The sequence below is a fragment of the Zingiber officinale genome, chromosome 5B, assembly GCF_018446385.1.
Source record: "Zingiber officinale cultivar Zhangliang chromosome 5B, Zo_v1.1, whole genome shotgun sequence".
In the NCBI taxonomy this organism is placed as follows: domain Eukaryota; kingdom Viridiplantae; phylum Streptophyta; class Magnoliopsida; order Zingiberales; family Zingiberaceae; genus Zingiber; species Zingiber officinale.
Genome location: NC_055995.1, coordinates 97,236,216 through 97,254,068, shown reverse-complemented (window position 1 = coordinate 97,254,068; position 17,853 = coordinate 97,236,216). Strand labels below are relative to the sequence as shown.

General features: G+C 35.8%; 2 protein-coding genes across 2 annotated transcripts in view; one reads left to right on the top strand and one right to left on the bottom strand.

Annotated features, from left to right (window-relative positions):
• Positions 1–1,916: 1,916 nt before the first annotated feature.
• The window catches only part of LOC121985120 (transcription factor VOZ1-like), an 82,162-nt gene continuing 66,225 nt past the window's right edge, over positions 1,917–17,853 (top strand). Inside the window, exon 1 of the mRNA XM_042538404.1 lies at positions 1,917–2,228. Within this exon, the coding sequence (XP_042394338.1) occupies positions 2,172–2,228 (57 nt within the window). The 5' untranslated portion in view covers positions 1,917–2,171. The remainder of the gene's footprint in view (positions 2,229–17,853) is intronic.
• LOC121985121 (disease resistance protein Pik-1-like) lies at positions 2,276–2,979 on the bottom strand. The gene has a single exon (XM_042538405.1). The coding sequence runs from the start codon at positions 2,877–2,879 to the stop codon at positions 2,481–2,483; it is 399 nt and encodes a 132-aa protein (XP_042394339.1). The 5' UTR covers positions 2,880–2,979; the 3' UTR covers positions 2,276–2,480.

The following is a 17,853-nucleotide window of genomic DNA, read 5'->3' as shown; positions in this document are numbered from 1 at the left end:
TGCACTCGACAATTAGCATAAACCAATCCCTACTGGCAGCCTGAGATTATCTGCTCAGGTCATCTCTACATATAAATTGAATTTAATTCCGTGTAATTTAAATTCAACAAAGTCCCAAATATCTCTGACGGATTGTATTTTCAACAGACTTCAATAATCGCCGTGTCAAAATATAATTTCAAATTAGGGTGAACCTAACTCGAATTTGACTCGGAGGGACTTGACTTGAGGTATGGTTGGAAGGCCAATTTGACTTGAGCTTGATCAAACCTTGCTTGAGCTTGATCAGACTTAACTCAAGCTCAATTTGACTTGGTTGCCAATTTAATTTGACTTTTGACTTGACTATGTCACGTGATGTCTGACTATCGTCACCACATCAAATTAGTTAAACTAAATTTAGCTCATTAATATTTATGATTAAAAATTATGAACTGTTCGTCTCTGCCAGTATCGTCGATATCACTCATCAACACCCCATTAGAGCAATCTACTCCGTCAACAGGGTTCTCCTCCCCTACGCCTTCTTTGGGCTGCATCCCTCAGAGACCATCCCCACGACATCCACCGTTGTACCTTTCGGAGCCGCCGCGCCCAAGGGCAATGCTTCTTGACTATGTTTGGTATGAGGTAATCTGCCTTATCATGCAATCAAGATTATATTATAATATTGAAAATTTTATATGGTACAGTTTTAAAGTTGTAATGTAATGTAATATGGATTATCAAAGGTAATAAAATTTTGTAATCTGGATTACAAGACCAACATCATGTAATCCGATTACATTACGAGGTCACTGTTTAACTAAACTTTAAATATCAAATATATTCCTAGTTCATTTTCGGTATCAATCGGTCATCGATGTTGCTTTTGTCGCCGCCGTCGCTCACCGGTCGTCGACCATCGGTTGTGGCCCCCACCTATCACCATCTGTCGCCTGTCACCCGCCGGTCGCTGCCTGTCACGGTCGTCGATCATCGACTGACGTCGCTACCACCACCGTCAATCACCGACGTTGTCGCCAATGTCGGTGATGACCGTCACCTACCACCACTATCGGTCACCGATATCATAGGATATTTTTATTATTTTTTTTAATAATATGAATTATATTCTTTATAAGAAAAATTAATAGCGCTCTTGTTCATTAGATGCATCATTTTTAGACCAATGATTTGTATATATTCTAATTAATTTGTTTCATGGCATATTGATAATTTTTTTTTAATATAATCCAGATCACTCTTAATCTTTTTCCTCATATTAATATCTAATATTGTTATTTCATATCTAAATAATAATAATAAATATTTAAAGGGAATTTTTATTTGCAGTTTAAAAAAACATGCATAACTTAAAATTTCAGACATAAATCTCAAACCTTATTTCGGCTGCCTATTAAAAAGCCTTCCTCTCATTATTAGGGTTGAATCCAACTTTCTCGACTAAATTTAACGTTCAATTTAATAAAAACTTATTTATATTTGTTCGATACAAAATTAATTAAATAAATAAATTTTAATAATTCATTAAATTAATCTAATAAATTTAAAGGATCAATTCGTTAATATTCCTGAATAATATTTATAAATAATATTTATCAACTATATTTATTATTTATAAATTATGTTTATTAATTAGATTTTTATTAACACATTAAATATGAAATTTTAAAATAAATAAAAAATTATATTATTAATCTCAATAATCAATTAAATAAGTTTAAAATATAAAAATTTATGATTTAAATTGAGACGTCAATAAAATCTAAACAAACCAACTTCACACCAAATTTAAATCAAACTCAACTTCATTTTAGTCTTTATATTATCAAACAAACAAAGTTGAATACTAGTTTGCAGCCCTACGTTTTAAGGAAAAATATGGTGTGACGATGGTCAGTTAATTAATTCACTAAATCCTTTTTTTTTCCCTTCTTTCTTCTCCCGATTCCGGTTCCCCTCGTCGTCCTCGATCCCCCCTCAATTCCAAGGTATAGGATTCCGATCCCGGCCCGATCGATCGAATCTCCGCCATGGGGAAGGGTTGCAAGTCGACGTCGCACCATCTGTTCAAGAACAAAGCTCACAACCGGGTGGACGACCTCCAATCGGTCCTCTAGGAGAGCCGCGCCGCCAATGTCGCCGTTCTCGAGGAGCAGATCCACCAGATGCTCCGCGAGTGGAAGGCTGAGCTCAATCAGGCTTCGCCTGCCACTTCCCTCCAAGTAATTTTTAATCCAACCTCTGCTCACTGTGTTCTAATAGCTTGCTCTGATAATGGAAAGTGTGTTTATTCTTATAGTATACATCCATGTCTACTTTTAGCTTGCTCCAAAGGAAAATATGTGACATTATTTCTCAGAAAGATCGAAGGAGAAAGCAAGAAAGGTGGATGGCAGCACCACACACTGTTTCACCAGCCTTGAATAAAATCAATTCTTCACGGATTATCGATCATGGTACTACTCCAGATCTCTCTACATGATGCTACAATTGTCCTCCCGATCCGCCTCTCCGATTTCGTAAGGGTACCGGTAATTGTTATACGGCGGCGGGGCTGCAGGATACGTAGTCCAGGAGATCGCCGGGGCCGGCTGCCAAGCGCTCTTATTGGACTCTTCCACCGCCGGCGACTTCTTCTCCTCTTTCTTATTTTCTTCGGCTGAGCCGACGCTGACGAGCTCGGCGCCGCCCATCTTCCTCCTGAGGACGGTGGCCAGTTCCACGGAGTCGACCCCGTCGCCGACCACGGTGAGGCGGTCGTTGTCCAGCGCCGCGGACACCACGCCGGACAACCCGACGGCGATCTTGAGAGCTCTGGAGCGCTTCTTGGCGTCTCCCATGGACACCTTCAGCACCAACTTCTGCTTGGCCATCTCGCGATCGATGTAATCGGATTGAGAAGAAACGATCAAAGCTGTAGCAATTCGTGGTGCGTCTTGATTTTTGGAATGCCAATTAGATCGTCCGATGGTGTTTATACAGAGAGAGTGTGCGAAAGGGAGAGTAGATCAACGGTGGTGAGGGAGCGACTCGGTGCCTTCCTTCCTTCCTTCGTCTCCCGGTTCCCACTTGAATCTTCTTCCGAGGACCAGTCAACTTGGAGCGTAAAGTGAATCTGATAGGCGACGCGGAAAAAACGCGGATTCATGGAAGGAGTCAGCCCCGTAAAAAACAATGCCCAACCCGAATGAACCGATGTCTAGCCCAGCACAAGCCCAACAGAACGAAGGGCGGTCGGTCCATGTCCTTCATCCGCGGCCTCCGACGATGCCTTCGCCGTTCGCCGCCCTCCCGTCCGGCACGCTTAGTTCCCTGTCGGAGCAGCAGCAGGTCCATCTGATCCTCTTCCATTTCCTCCCCCGCTACTACTCCTTGGCCACCTTCCAGACCGCCAGCAACCCTCTCCCCACCCAGGCCTCCGCCGAATCTGGTGTTTTCACCCTCAACATCACCACCCCTCCGCCGCCAACGCCCGACGTCTCCACCGGCGTCGTCGATGCCCCCATCAACACCCTCATCTGTCATCTTGGAAAACCTATCTACCACACCAAAGACTAAGTCTCTTCCGCTCTTAGTAAGATGTAATCCCAAAATAAAATCCATTGAATTATCAGTTCAACATTCCCTAGGTCTAAGCAAAGCAGTATATTTGTAAATAATACACCTCTCACATATTTTCTCCAGGTCGTGTTTCATGAGACCAAAAGAAGTGATCTTATACAACCCATAGAGTCCTAGTAATGTCAAAATATCCTATCAAGTCATCGCTATAGGCTTTCCTAGTAAACAATTCAAACAACGAACACATAGACACATACAATTTATTTTCACGAAATAAAAATTCATCATGCCTATAAATCTTATTAAATGCAACCTTATCACATACTTTGAACACATCAGAAAAATCAACATCGTTATCATATAAATCCTTGATAAATTCAAATCCAAGTAATTCGTATCAAAAGCGAAAAGTAAAGCATATATTCAAGATAATGCATCAACAATCACGTTCTCTTTACCTTACTTGTATTTGATCATATAAAGAAATATCTCAATGAATTTTATCTATTTATCATGATGTCGGTTCAACTTATGTTGGTTTTTCAAATTCTTTAGAGATTGATGATCTGTGTAAATCATGAATTCTTTCGGTAATAAGTATTGTTGTCATGTCTTCAATGCCCTCACCCATGTGTGCATCTTCTTGTTATATATGAGATAGTTGAGAGTGGTTCCACTCAACTTCTCACTGAAGTAAGCAATGAGTCTCATCTCCTATATAAGCACAACACCTATACCAACACCAGAGGCATCACATTCGATTTAAAAAGTTTTAGAAAAATCTACTAGGATTAGTAAAGGAGTAGAACTTAATTTTTCTTTCAAAATGTTGAATTCCCTCATTTGCTCCCCACTTGAATGCCTTATTTTTCTTGATGACTTTAGTAAGAGGAGTTGTAATATTGTTAAAATTATGAACAAACCGTCTATAGAAGTTAACTAAACCATGAAAACTCCTCACTTGGCTAACAGATTGTTGTCGATGTTGGCCACTCTTATATTGTCTTAACATTTTCCTCATCCATCTCATCGCCTTTAGCATTAATAACAAAATAAAAAAATACAACTTTTTCAATACAAAAGGAGCATTTATTGAGATTAGCAAAAAACTTCTCTTCTTTCGACACACTCAAAATTGATCTTAAATGTGTGACATGTTTTTCTAAGTTTCTGTTATAAATTAAAATATCATTGAAATATACAACTACAAATCTCCCTAAGAAAACACGCAAAATATGATTCATCAAAAGCATAAAAGTGATTAGAGCATTAGTTAAATCAAACGGAATTACTAACCATTCATATAAGTCATGTTTGGTCTTAAAACCAGTCTTACATTTATTACCTTCTTTCATCATAATCTGATGATATCCACTCCTAAGATCAATCTTTGTGAACACACAAGAACCTTGTAGCTCATCAAGCATGTCATCAAGCTTAGGAATTGGGTGATGTTACTTTACCGTTATGTTGTTGATGACTCGGCAATCCACACACATCCTTCACGTTCCATCCTTCTTAGGAACTAGTAACACAGGAATTGCATAAGAGCTCATGTTTTCTAAGTCTTCTCTAGCAATTCATTAACTTATTTTTGAAGTTCCTTTGTTTTCTCTAAATTGTTTTTATAGGCAAGTCGATTTGGGATGAAAGCACCGGGTATAAAGTTAACTTAATGTTTAATTCCTCGACTAGGAGGCAAACCATATGGAACATCTTATGAAAAAGCATCCTCGAATTCATGTAAGAGAGAGATAATAGCATTTGACGAATAATCATTAAAATTGTTAGTACTCAATAGTGCCTTCTTATACAAAAGTATAAGAGATAGCTGGTTTGAAAATAAAGTGTTGGTGTAGGAAGCACCAGACGATCAAATCTGTATTTTGATAATGACAAAAGATTCAAAAGTTAAGATGTCTTGCTGTCTAATAAGGTTGATTGAGTTTGCAGGAAAGTGCTAAGTTGTCTTAGGTAAAAATCCTAGTGAATTATAGGCAGGTGGAAAATTCTAGGGGGTGGTAACCCTAAGTGATGAAAAGTCCTAGGTGCGGTTAAGCAGGTGGAAAACCCTAGGGGGCGGTAACCTTAGGTCATAGAGAGTGGTAACTCTAGGCGGAAAGTCTTAGCGGGTCGAGCGCTTCGAGCAAAATCCTAGAGTCGGGGACTCTAAATTGAAATCCTGGTGGTCGCATACCAGGTGAAAGTTTGGACGGGTCGTGGAGCGTACGTCCAGCATGAAGACCAGAAGTCTCGGGCACTGAGTAAAAGTCCAATCGGTCTGGAGGACCGGTCTGGCAACAGGTAACTTCTCCTGAGAGGAGTATGTGAGGACGCATTCCCCGAAAAGGGAACAGTAGGCGTCAGTTCGACATAGAGTTTCGACGAAACTCAAAGTCAGAACGAACAGTCAGAGGTTGTCAAATTTTATATTATATATATTATTTTTTTACCTGGACTAACTTTATTTTGCAGAAAATAAGGGGCTAAAAAAAGTTGGTCTGGGCGCCCGGAACCCAAAAATTATCTGCAAGCTGATGTGGCGTGCGTCAGTTAGCCGAACCACGTGGTCCAGGCGCCCGGAGTGGTTCCAAGTGCCCGGAACAGCCTATAAAAGCAACCTTCGACCATGAGCTTAACAACAACATTCCGAACAAGTTCCGCTTCTTCGAGCTGCTCAGAAAATGCCTTCTCAATGCTTGAAAGCTGCCCCGACGATGATTGTGCTAAGGATTCAACTCTCTAAGTTGTCGGTATTGTTGTATTTCAAAGTTTCTTGTACTTCAATTATAAATTTTGTTGTAACCTTCAATTAATTAATTATTACTCATCGAAAGCACTCTCACGTGCGAACCTTGGAGTAGGAGTCGTCACAGGTTCTGAACCAAGTAAATCTTAGTGTGATTTTTCTTGTCTCTATCTTTTCATTATTCCACTGCGTTTTTACTCGATTGTTTTAAATAAACCGAATTAGCCATGAGTGTTATTTACCCCCCCCCCCCTTAGCACGCAACGATCCTACATAAAGTTCTTCTGATCTTTTTTTTTTTTTTGCATAGAAGTTATTTTCCTTTTTCTCTTTTTTTTTTTCTCTTCATTCATGGTTTTCTCAATTTTTCTTTCTTTCTTTGACTCTTTTCTCTCAATTTCTTTTTCTCTCTTTTTTTATTCGCTTTTTATACTTTCAGCCGATCCTCCCTAACTTGTCTTGGAGTCAAGGGTACAAGAATAATAGGTTGTCCCTCTCGAGTAAAGGAATACCTATTTGTGAGTTCATCATGTGTTACATTCCAATCAAATTGCCAAGGTCTCCCCAACAAAAGATGACATACGTGCATAGGAACTACATCACACAACAACTTATCTTTATATTTGCCGATGAAAATTGCTACCAAGACTTGTTTTGTCACATTGACTTCACCACAATCATTCAACTATTGAAGTTGATAAGGATACGGATGTTTCTGAGTTAGTAGTGACAATTTCTCTACCAAACCAGTACTTACCAAATTAGTTATTTTCTTCCTCTGTTAACAATAACATTGTAAACCTTGTTACTCATAAAGCAATGAGTATGAAATAAGTTCTCTCTTTGATTATCTTCTTCCTCCATAGCTTGCAAATTAAGAACTTGTCGGGCCACCAATAAATCTCCAACAATACCATGTTGCTCATCATCACTATCCTCCTTTTGGGGCACTTCTTCATCTACTTCATCATCATCTTCTAATTCAAGTTCACCTTGGATATTTATCACCATCATCCTTTTATTCACATATTGGCTGATTATGTGACTACACCCTTGACATTTAAAGCACTTGATATCATGGGATTTAAAAGAAATGGATTTGCTATTACCTTGAGTAGCGGATGTTGTTAGTTTGAGGTTCTTGAAGATTTCAAACTTTGACTTATTTTGTAGTTGTTTCTCTCTTATTGGAGTTGTTCGCCATGTATTAATGGTAGTCATTGGTTGTCCCCTCCTAACTAATCTTTTCCTCTTGAATTGTTCCTCCACTTTTTGTGCTTGGTGGACCATATCTGACAACTCAACATAATATTGCGATTCAACAATATCAACAATTTTTAGGTTTAAACCATGCAAGAACCTAGCCATGGTGGCTTCCCGATTTTCATCCACATTTGCCCATATCATGGACTACTCCATCTCCTTGAAATACTCATCCACACTTTTGGAACCTTGAGACAACCTCTACAACCGTTAATATAAGCTTCTATAATAATAGTTGAGTACAAACCTCCTTCTCATGAGCATCTTTATTTCCTCCCAAGTGGATACAGGTTGCTCTCTATTCCTTCTCTAATTTATCACCACTTGATCCCACCAAATAATAGCATAATCAGTGAATTCAATGACAACTAGCTTAACCTTTTTAAGTTCTGAAAAATCATGATAATCAAACATCATTTCCATCTTAGTTTCCTACTCCAAATAAATTTCAAGATCATTTTTTTCCTTGGAAGGATGGAATCTTCAGCTTTACACCTCTCAAGTCATTATCCCTTCGATTTCCACCAATTCTATCTTCTCTATGCTCATTCCTTTCTTCTCTTATCCAATCCAACCCTGGTTGTAAGTTCACTCACAAAAATCTTCCACCACTTCTTCTTCTTCTTCTTCTTCTTCTACATAAACCCTCTGAGCATGCCTTTGTTGTGGCATAATAGGATGGTCTTGCAGATGTCTTCCCAATGTACTCTCTTCCACTAGATCTATCCTCTCATGGATAGATTCTAATCCAGCCCTCATCATTCGTAGCATCTCTCCCATCATACTTGCAATTGAAGGTTTAGAAGGGTCTACCCTCCTCAGCTACACTATCTTCCTAGATATTGGACATTCTGTAAAGAAAATTGAAACCTCACAAGCACTTCCTCACTTTTTTTCTCTCAAGAGTAGGGCACTCACACTCATGTTGACTCATGGTAAGGCTCTTACTTAATGATATATCTTTAGTTCTTAATCAAACTCTAGAACAAATTGAAATATCATGTAACAATTCTAAAGAAACCAACCGAAACTTTGATGGCAGAAATTTAAGAGAAAATGAAAGAGTGGAAGATTGAGAATAAGAGAAAATAAAAAATGAATTTTACTTTGATGAAACTTCGACTTGAACAAGCAACTTCTTCTTTTCATTGTTTTTTCTTTGTAGAATTTTTTTCACAAATTTCTTTTGGTAATTTTTTTAAGAGTAGTAAGTAAAGATAGATTTAGCATTTGCCTTTGAAATCGAAGCTGTTATACAAGATGACATGGACCCCACCAACAATCCTAATGAAACCCAGGAACAAACGATAGATAGAAATCTAAGAACCGGAAGACAGAATTTAAGCCTTGACCCATAACCAAACACTGGAACGAACCAAGACTACAAAGAAAGGAAAATGTCACACCACAAGGGTGATAAGTTTCCTTGTATTGAATGCCATAAGACAAACTCGAGAAGTTCAGAACACTACAAGAAAATTAGTCTATTGTGACATTATCTTAATGACATTTATTTATAAGTATCATAATAAATAACCTTATAGTGACATTTATCAAAAACCAAAAAAAATATATTAAATAACAAATTAGACCCTTTCTTATGACAGTTTTAATAAATGTCATTATTGATATAGGAACAATTAGTTTAATTTATAAGTATATGTTGTGTTAACGTAACTTAATTAAAAACCTTAACTTCTCCATCGTTTTCCTGTGTCGATCTTTTTTCTCACTCCGCTAGGTTTCTTTTCGCACAAAACCTCTGTTACGCACACGACCAGGTCAAGTCGATCGAGCTCATTTTCCTTCAATCGATCTCCTCTTTTCCCTACGTCGCACGCCGCAAGTCACAGACCTCTTTCTCCTACGTCGAACTTCTTCTTCACACCGCACACGGTCAGGTTTTGCTTTTCGCACACTACCTCATTGTCCTTAGATTTCCTCTTTTCCCTACACCACACCTCTCGGTCACGACGGACAAGATTTCTATTTTTTGTAGGAAACCACATTTCTTCCTCATGTCGCAAGCCGCCGCTCACACAAACCTCTGCTGCATTTTTCAGGAACGCGCCGAATCCACCCTTCATCTTCTTAGGTTTGTGTATGTGCTAATCCTCTCTTGTTTCTAGGTTTTGTAGATTTTTTTGTTTTGTTTTGCTTAATGTTACATTTATGTGTAAGTACAGTAATATGTTCTGCTAAACATGTTCAATATTTCCCTCCTAATTTTCATTTGTTTTAGGAGAATTCTAAATCCACCACCATAATGTTATTATCTTCTGAATTTGGTTCCAACTAACCTGCATTCGTGTATGTAAACATCTTGATTTAGTTGTATTTTGTTTTTCTCTAATGCACTGATTTGTATTGGTTTTGACCTTTTGCCTACTATCTCTATGAATGGTATCTTCCTGTGTCTATGACAATAATTTCTTTTGTTGTGTTTCGGATATCTTTGTTATCCAATCGGAAGTCAAATTTGTGTTTTTTGTTTGAATCCATTTGCTATATTTAGATCATTATTCTGTTCTCTTGTTCTTGGCTATTGAGCATTATGGATATCAAGGACAAATTATATGGATCCTTTGATAAAATCATTAATTGATTTATTGCTAATCCTCTCTTGTTTCTCCCTCTCATTCTAACAATTAGGATAAGAATTCTTTGATAGAGTTTTAGGTTTTCTATATCTATTTTTTTTTTGTTTTATTTTGCATATACCATTAACTAGCAAAATATCACTTTAATAATGTGCTTGAGTAATATCAGTGATCAAATTAGCTTAATTACAATGTTTTAATTTTGATTCGTTTGGTTGTGGTAATTATATTAGGAAATGTAATATATTTTTTTAAAATTTATGGTTCTTCAATTTTACTTCACCTTGAATTCTTCCTATTGAGCATCATAGGATATACGATTCCCTAATAATATACCTTGTTTTATAAAATATTCCCAGAGCACATTTTGAAATAAAGATTATACTATCTAGACATGCATTTCACTTGCATTACCTCTATCATGATAAAAAATTTTCAATTTATATATAATGTTAAACTTATTTGAATAATTTTTTTTTAGAATCATTATGGATAAGAGTTGGATGGTTTTACCGAGACAAATTGAGGAGTATAGAAATGGAGTTGAGTGTTTCTTACAATTTGCATTTTCTAATGCTAACATAAATCGAATGATTTTATGCCCTTGCGTGTGGTGTAAGATTGGTATATTTGTTTCAAAAGAGGTTGCTTATGATCATTTGACGGTTGATGGATTTATCAAAGGTTATACTCGCTAGGTAGCTCATGGAGAAATAGCATATAGTGCATCTACAAACTCTGATTTTGTCCAATCTCGAAAGGATGCAGATAATATGCAAGGATTAGTTTATGAGGCATTTGGGAATCCAGAGCATAATGATATATTATCAGCACATCAACATTTGAAAATGATAAGGAGATTCCAACTAGAGAGCCAGAGAAATTCTATAAATTAATTGATGATTCACAAAAAGAATTATATCCAGGTTGTAAGAAATTCTCAAAACTTGCATTTATTATTCGTTTGCTTCACTTGAAGTGTCTAGGGAAAATGAACAACAAGATTTTTGATATGCTTTTAAATTTATTGAGAGAAGCATTTTCAAATGCAATGGATGATTTGCCTAAGTCGTACTATGAAGTAAAAAAATTGATGAAGCAATTAGGTCTTGGTTACGAAAAGTTTGATGCTTGTCCTAATAATTGCACTTTGTTTTGGAGGTTGGATAAAGACAAAATTCAATGCAAAATATGTAGTGAGCTTAGATGGGAAACAACTGAAAATGATCCTACTTGTGAGAAGAGAAAAATCGCACGTAAGGTTTTATGGTATTTTCCAATAAAGCCTAGATTACAACGTTTGTTCATGTCATCCAAAACAGCATCCCATATGAGATGACATTCTGAATCTTGTACAAAGGATGGTTACATGCGGCATCCGGCCGACTCTCCATCTTAGCAAACATTTAACCATAAGCACCCAAAATTTGCAAAGGATCCTAGGAACATAAGGCTTGGTTTAGCATCAGATGGATTTAATCCATTCAAAAATATGAGTGTGACACATAGTACGTGGCCAGTTATTTTAATGTCATATAATCTTCCACCATGAATGTGTATGAAGCAACCGTACTTTATGTTGTCACTATTGATACCCGGCTCATCCGCTCTAGGGAATAACATCGACATCTACTTGCAACCTCTTATTGCAGATTTGAAGGATTTATGGAAGATAGAAGTTCAAACATATGATGCATCAACTAAACAAAATTTTCAATTGCATGCTGCATTACTATGAATAATAAGTGATTTCCCCAGATATCCAAACTTATCCAGATGGAGTACTAAAGGAAAACTTGCATGCCCAATGTGTCATCAATTTACACATTCACAATGGTTAAAACATGGTGGAAAATATTGTTATATGGGTCATCGGAAGTTTTTAAATAGTGATCATGTATTTAAAAAAAATGCTCAATTTTTTGATGGCACGGAAGAGCATGGAAGACCACCACCTACACTATCAGGAGACATGGTGATAAATGAGTTGAAAATTTTGAAATTTATTTTTGGAAAAACAGTTAATGATAATTCAGCTCTACCATTCAATTGAAAAAAAATGAGTATATTTTTTGATTTACCATATTGGAAAGATAATGTAATACGTCACAATCTTGACCTTATGCATATTAAAAAGAATGTATGTGAATCTATTTGTGGGACATTGCTGAATATAGAAGGAAAATCGAAAGATAATCTCAAATCATGACTTGATTTGCAAGAAATGGGGATAAGATCATCACTTCATCCTATTGAGAAAGGATCAAATAAAGTTTATTTACCTTCCGCATCTTTTTCAATGGGGAAAAGAGAAGTATATATTTTGCAAGGTCTTAAAAAAAATCAAAGTTCTAGATGGCTATGCATCCAATATATCACGATGTGTTTAAATGAAACCGGCAAAATTAAGTGGTCTAACAAGTCATGACAATCACATCTTGATGCAGCAATTATTGTCGTAGCACTACACAAAACTTTATCTAAATCTGTTAGGATTCCTTTGATTAGATTAAGTAGATATTTTCAAGAGTTATGTTGTAAAGTAATTTCTCTTACAAATTTGGTTCGTTTAAAGAGAGATATTGCAGTGATCCTATGTGAATTGGAAAAGATTTTTCCTCCATCATTTTTTGACATAATGGTTTATCTAACTATTCATTTGGCAACTGAAGTACAACTTGCTGGGCCAGTTCACTATCGTTGGATGTATCCAATTGAAAGGTATTATACAAATCTTATTGATATTTTTTAAAAAATAGTTTGTTAGATAAATAATACAAATTGTTGTGTTTTGACACAAGGTACTTGGGAACATTAAAGTCTTATGTTCGAAATAGAAGTAGACCAGAAGGATCTATTGCTGAAGGGTATTTAGCTAAGGAATGTTTGACATTCCGCTCTTTATATTTAGCAGATTATGTAGAGACAAGATTTAATCAATCATCAAGAAATGATGATATAAATATTGACTCTACATTTGCATTAGATGTGTTCAACTACTCAGGCTATGCACTTGGAAAGGCCATTGCAACTAAGTTTGACATTGAGTATAACGACCCACCCTCCTCACTACTAGTCTGTGAGGGCAGAGCGTTACTGGACTACTAACTTTACTTAATTAGAGTTGTTCACATGTAAAGATCAATACATAAACTCTCTAAACATGCAATTAACTAGCAGCGGAAAACTAAATGACTATTCTACACATACTACTCAAGTATATGTTCACATCTAAAACTACATATCAATCTAATCATGCTGAAATATATGCATTAATCTGAACATGCATGCAACCATTATACAACTCAGATAATAGGTCTAATGTGCATAACAATAAAAAGAAAGGATTCTAAATACATGGCAATCTTAATAAATTCTTATGTTAAATCCCAATGCTTCTATAGTCCAGGCATCACACATCCATCCGCACCTCCTTGTCGCCTTCCTTTGCTATAGCTTTTCCTTTCCTTTATCTGCAGTAAGAGGAAAATGCATCTATAAGCAAAATTACTTAGTAAGCGCTATCTAACTCACAAAACTCGAATATGCATGTGAATAAAATAAATCTAAAACTGAATGTTTTAAAGGAAATACTACACATGCTCCTCTAATAGCAAAAGAAACAAGACATGCTGAAATGCTAAACATGTAAAGTTTATTTCACTTGTTCAAAACTTATACTTTTATACTTCAGAATAATAAGTTTAACTGAACTGATACATAAGCTAAGCTAAACTGATGCTAGGCTAATGCCGAATCTGAACTGTATTCACGTAACTGATTTGTGAAGTTTTGAAAACTATTTTCATAATAGATAAAAATAATAATCATGCTGCTGATGAGCCCGGCAACTGTACTTGCTATGCGTGCATCCCTAACTAGACCCGAGGTAGCTAGTCCTGAATCTAGTAGGGTTTACTAGGTTATCTAAACCTAGGGACGACTATGGGAGTCCAACCCAAGGACAACTAAGAGTCCAGCACAGTGCCATTGATAAAAGTAAAATACTGATTCATAAGCTGATTTATCTTAATTACTTCTTCTTTAAATGCCTTGGCATTTTAACGAGCACCTTGTATGCCAAAATCCCTAAAGTCTTGACTTTGGGATCTACTTAAGATCTTGGCCTTTTTTCTTTCTTTTCTTTATCTTTCTTATACTTGTTAATACCTCTAATAAAAGAATGCTTCTTTAAAAATTGAAATGTTTAAACAAATTCTAACTTTGAAATGCATAAAAAAAATCTGCATACTATGTTAATCAAAATTCTGCATACTATACTAATCAAGATTCTGCATTCTATGCTATACTATTTCTGCATACTATGCAAACATAAATTCTGCACTATAATACTTAACCAAACTGCACTATAATCTTTTTTTAAAAAACTGCACTATAAGTTCCACCAAAAATCTACACTACAAGTTCCACCAAAAATCTGCACTATAAATTCCACCAAAAATCTGCACTACAAGTTTCACCAAAAATCTGTACTATAAGCTTAATTAAAATCTGCACTATAAGCTTACATAAAAATCTGCACTATAAGCTTAATTAAAATCTGCACTATAAATTCCACCAAAAATCTGCATTATAAACTTAATTAAAATCTGCACTATAAGCTTAATTAAAATCTGCAAATCTAATTAAGCTACTAGAGATCTAATTGGATCTTCCAATGCTAAACCATCAAAAATCTGAAAGTAAAGTTTCCATCCTTAATTTACGTCATCAACATTTAATCATCATCTTTTCTGAATCTAATATTCCCTTAAATTTATGCATTCTCTTCCCATAAATTAATCAATATAATATCTGTCTCATGCTCACTGCATAACAAAACAATTTACTCCTTTCCAAATTTAAATGAACTAAATTTAGTTTCATGGCAGCAGCACCAATCAAACAATAAGGAATAAACTAAACCACATATTCAAATTAATTAAAACCTCTTCTCATCTTCTTTATGAAACTCACGGCAGGAAATCTTCAAAATCATCAATCTTTGCGGCATGCGTCGGAAATCAAGAACACATGAATCCGAAACTACTCTACTGCAGGTGAGGAAGCACTTACCTTGGTTTCTTGGTCTTACAATCCGAATTAGGCTTCTAGGGTTTTCGGAGAGCTTGAGATTTTGGCTCTTCTTCGTGCCCACGGCTTCTCTTCGACGAGAGGATCTTAAGGAGGTGAAGAACTCTCGGAATTTGCCCTTCGTCGGCCGTCGGAGAGAAGCCTAGCTCCGGCTTGTTTCCGCCTGAGAAATCGCCGTCGCCGCGCAGAAGAAAGGAGAGGAGGAAGGTTTCTAGGTCACGGGAAATAAAACCCTCTCCTAACTTATCCCTTTTATAATCTCCAATATTTTGTTAACTTTTTAAATAAAATTTGCTACCTTTTCTAAATAGAACCGCCCGCTTGGGCACTTGGTCAGCCGGAATCGCTTAAGGTTCGGTTCGGGTCGGAGGTCGCGGGTTCGAATCTCGGCCGCAACCATTTTATTCCAATTTATTTTCTGTTTATTAACTACCACTTAAATAATTTTCACTCCTCCTTTAATCAGCAACGCTCGCTTGAACACTTGGCTAGCCGCGTTTCGCCGAACCCTCTGACCGGGTCAGAGGTCGCGGGTTCGATTCCTCATCCGAACCTTTTATTCCCATTTATTTTCTATTTCCTAACTACTGCTTAAATAAATTTTGTTCTCTTTTTAATCAGCAATGCCCGCTTGGGCACTTGGTCAGCCGGATTCGTTTAAGAGTTGGCTTGGTTGGAGGTCTCCTGTTCTAATCTCGGCTTGGATATTATTTTTGTCGAAACTTCTTTCGTTTAGTAAAAATATCAAATGAACTCCAAAAATTGCATAAAAATACTCTAAAAATTTTTAAAAATCTCTAGAATATTTCTAAAGCATTTCTAAATATTTTTAAATGCTATTAGGACTTGGAATGAGAAAATTTGGGTCGTTACATTGAGATATGAAAGAAGGCACATCAATATGTATTATTCAATTGTCATCACACCCAATCTTATATAGAGTATGTTTTTATTATATAAATCATGTGTTTAAATATATAACTATTTAAGAATCTTTATTTATAAATTTATTATTCTTTTTTGTAGTGAACATCGAAGAATTCTGAATCAAAGTCATTCTCATATTCCACCACACCAAATTGAGCATTTACATAGTGAAACGTTTTCCTCATGGTTTGCCAGTCATGTAAGTTGTGTTGTAATAGTTATTAAAACTATATGTTATAATTATTTTCAAATATGATTGATTAATTACTTATTGTATGATAGATTGAAGATACAAATCTTCCAGCAGATGATCCAGTGTCAAATGATTTGAGATTAATTGTCAGAGGCCCGGATGCCATTGGCATACGATATGAAAAATTCATTTCAAATGGATTTAGATTTCATACAAAGGAAGTGGAACATAAGAGAAAAACTTAAAATTGTGGTGTAACTGTTAGGGCAACTACTTCAAGTTATTCAAGTATAAGAGATCATAATCCAGTATTAAGTGAACTTGATTACTATGAGATTTTACAAAATGTGATTGAGTTAAATTATGGAGGAGGTCGAAAAGTTGTGTTATTTGAGTGTGAGTGGGTCTCCAAAGGCAAACGGATAAAATTGGATGAGGATGGTTTTGTGTTAGCAAATTTTAAAAATATTAGGCGGCATAACAAGCCTTATATTTTAGCATCTCAGGCTATGCAAGTATTTTATGTGAAAGATCCAATTAATTGTGATTGGCATGCCATTATCACCACTGATGCACGAGCAAAGCATAAAATGCAACCTATGGTAGATGTTAATACATATCTTCAAAGTAATATTCGTAATTCTGAAGACTACAATGAACATGAAGAAGTGGTTTGGATTCGTGATGATGTTGCAGGAGTGAAAATTGATACCGATTTGTGATGAAAATTTATCTGGTTCATGAATTTATGTTTATTTAATTATCATTGTAATACAGTATAATATGGATTTTTATATGATGATTGAATGATATATGGTGTTATGCACTTCTTTTTTCATGTTTAACTTTTGTGCACAGATAATGATGATGTACTTCGTAATACTAATAGGAAAAAAGAGGTCCTGCATTTATATTTGATATTAGAAGGTTTATGATTCTGTATTATTTATAATTTGGAACTAACTGTTATTTGTAGTAGGAATGACTCCTAAGCTTCAAACTAATAGGAAATCTCGCTTTAAACTTCAAACTGAGATTGATATGCAACCATCAGCTATGTGTACAAATCACACAGATCGACATTCAATTGAACAAGGTATTATCTAAAATTATGCATATAAAATTCTTATTTGCATTTTTTTACTTGAATCAATACTATTATTGTAATGCCCGAAATTCTCAAAATAATTATTAGAAATATCCTAGTATTTTTCTGAAATTTTAGGATATTTTTACAAAATTTAGAGAGTAGCGAAAGTTGCAAAAATAAATAGAATCGTAAAATAGCCTATGCGGGAATTGAACCCGAGACATATTGGGTCCTACGCCTTATGGTGAACTCTAGTAACCAAGTGAACCCAGCAGGGCTGTGCTGAAAGAAAAGGGAATCAATTATATTTATACTTAAGTTGGGCGAATTAACCACTTAATATAAATAGGGAAAATAATTTAGCGAAGAG

What these genes read in the sequence shown, in the direction of transcription:
- LOC121985121 (XM_042538405.1), bottom strand. Translation starts at nt 2,879, where the DNA reads ATGGCCAAGCAGAAGTTGGTGCTGAAGGTGTCCATGGGAGACGCCAAG.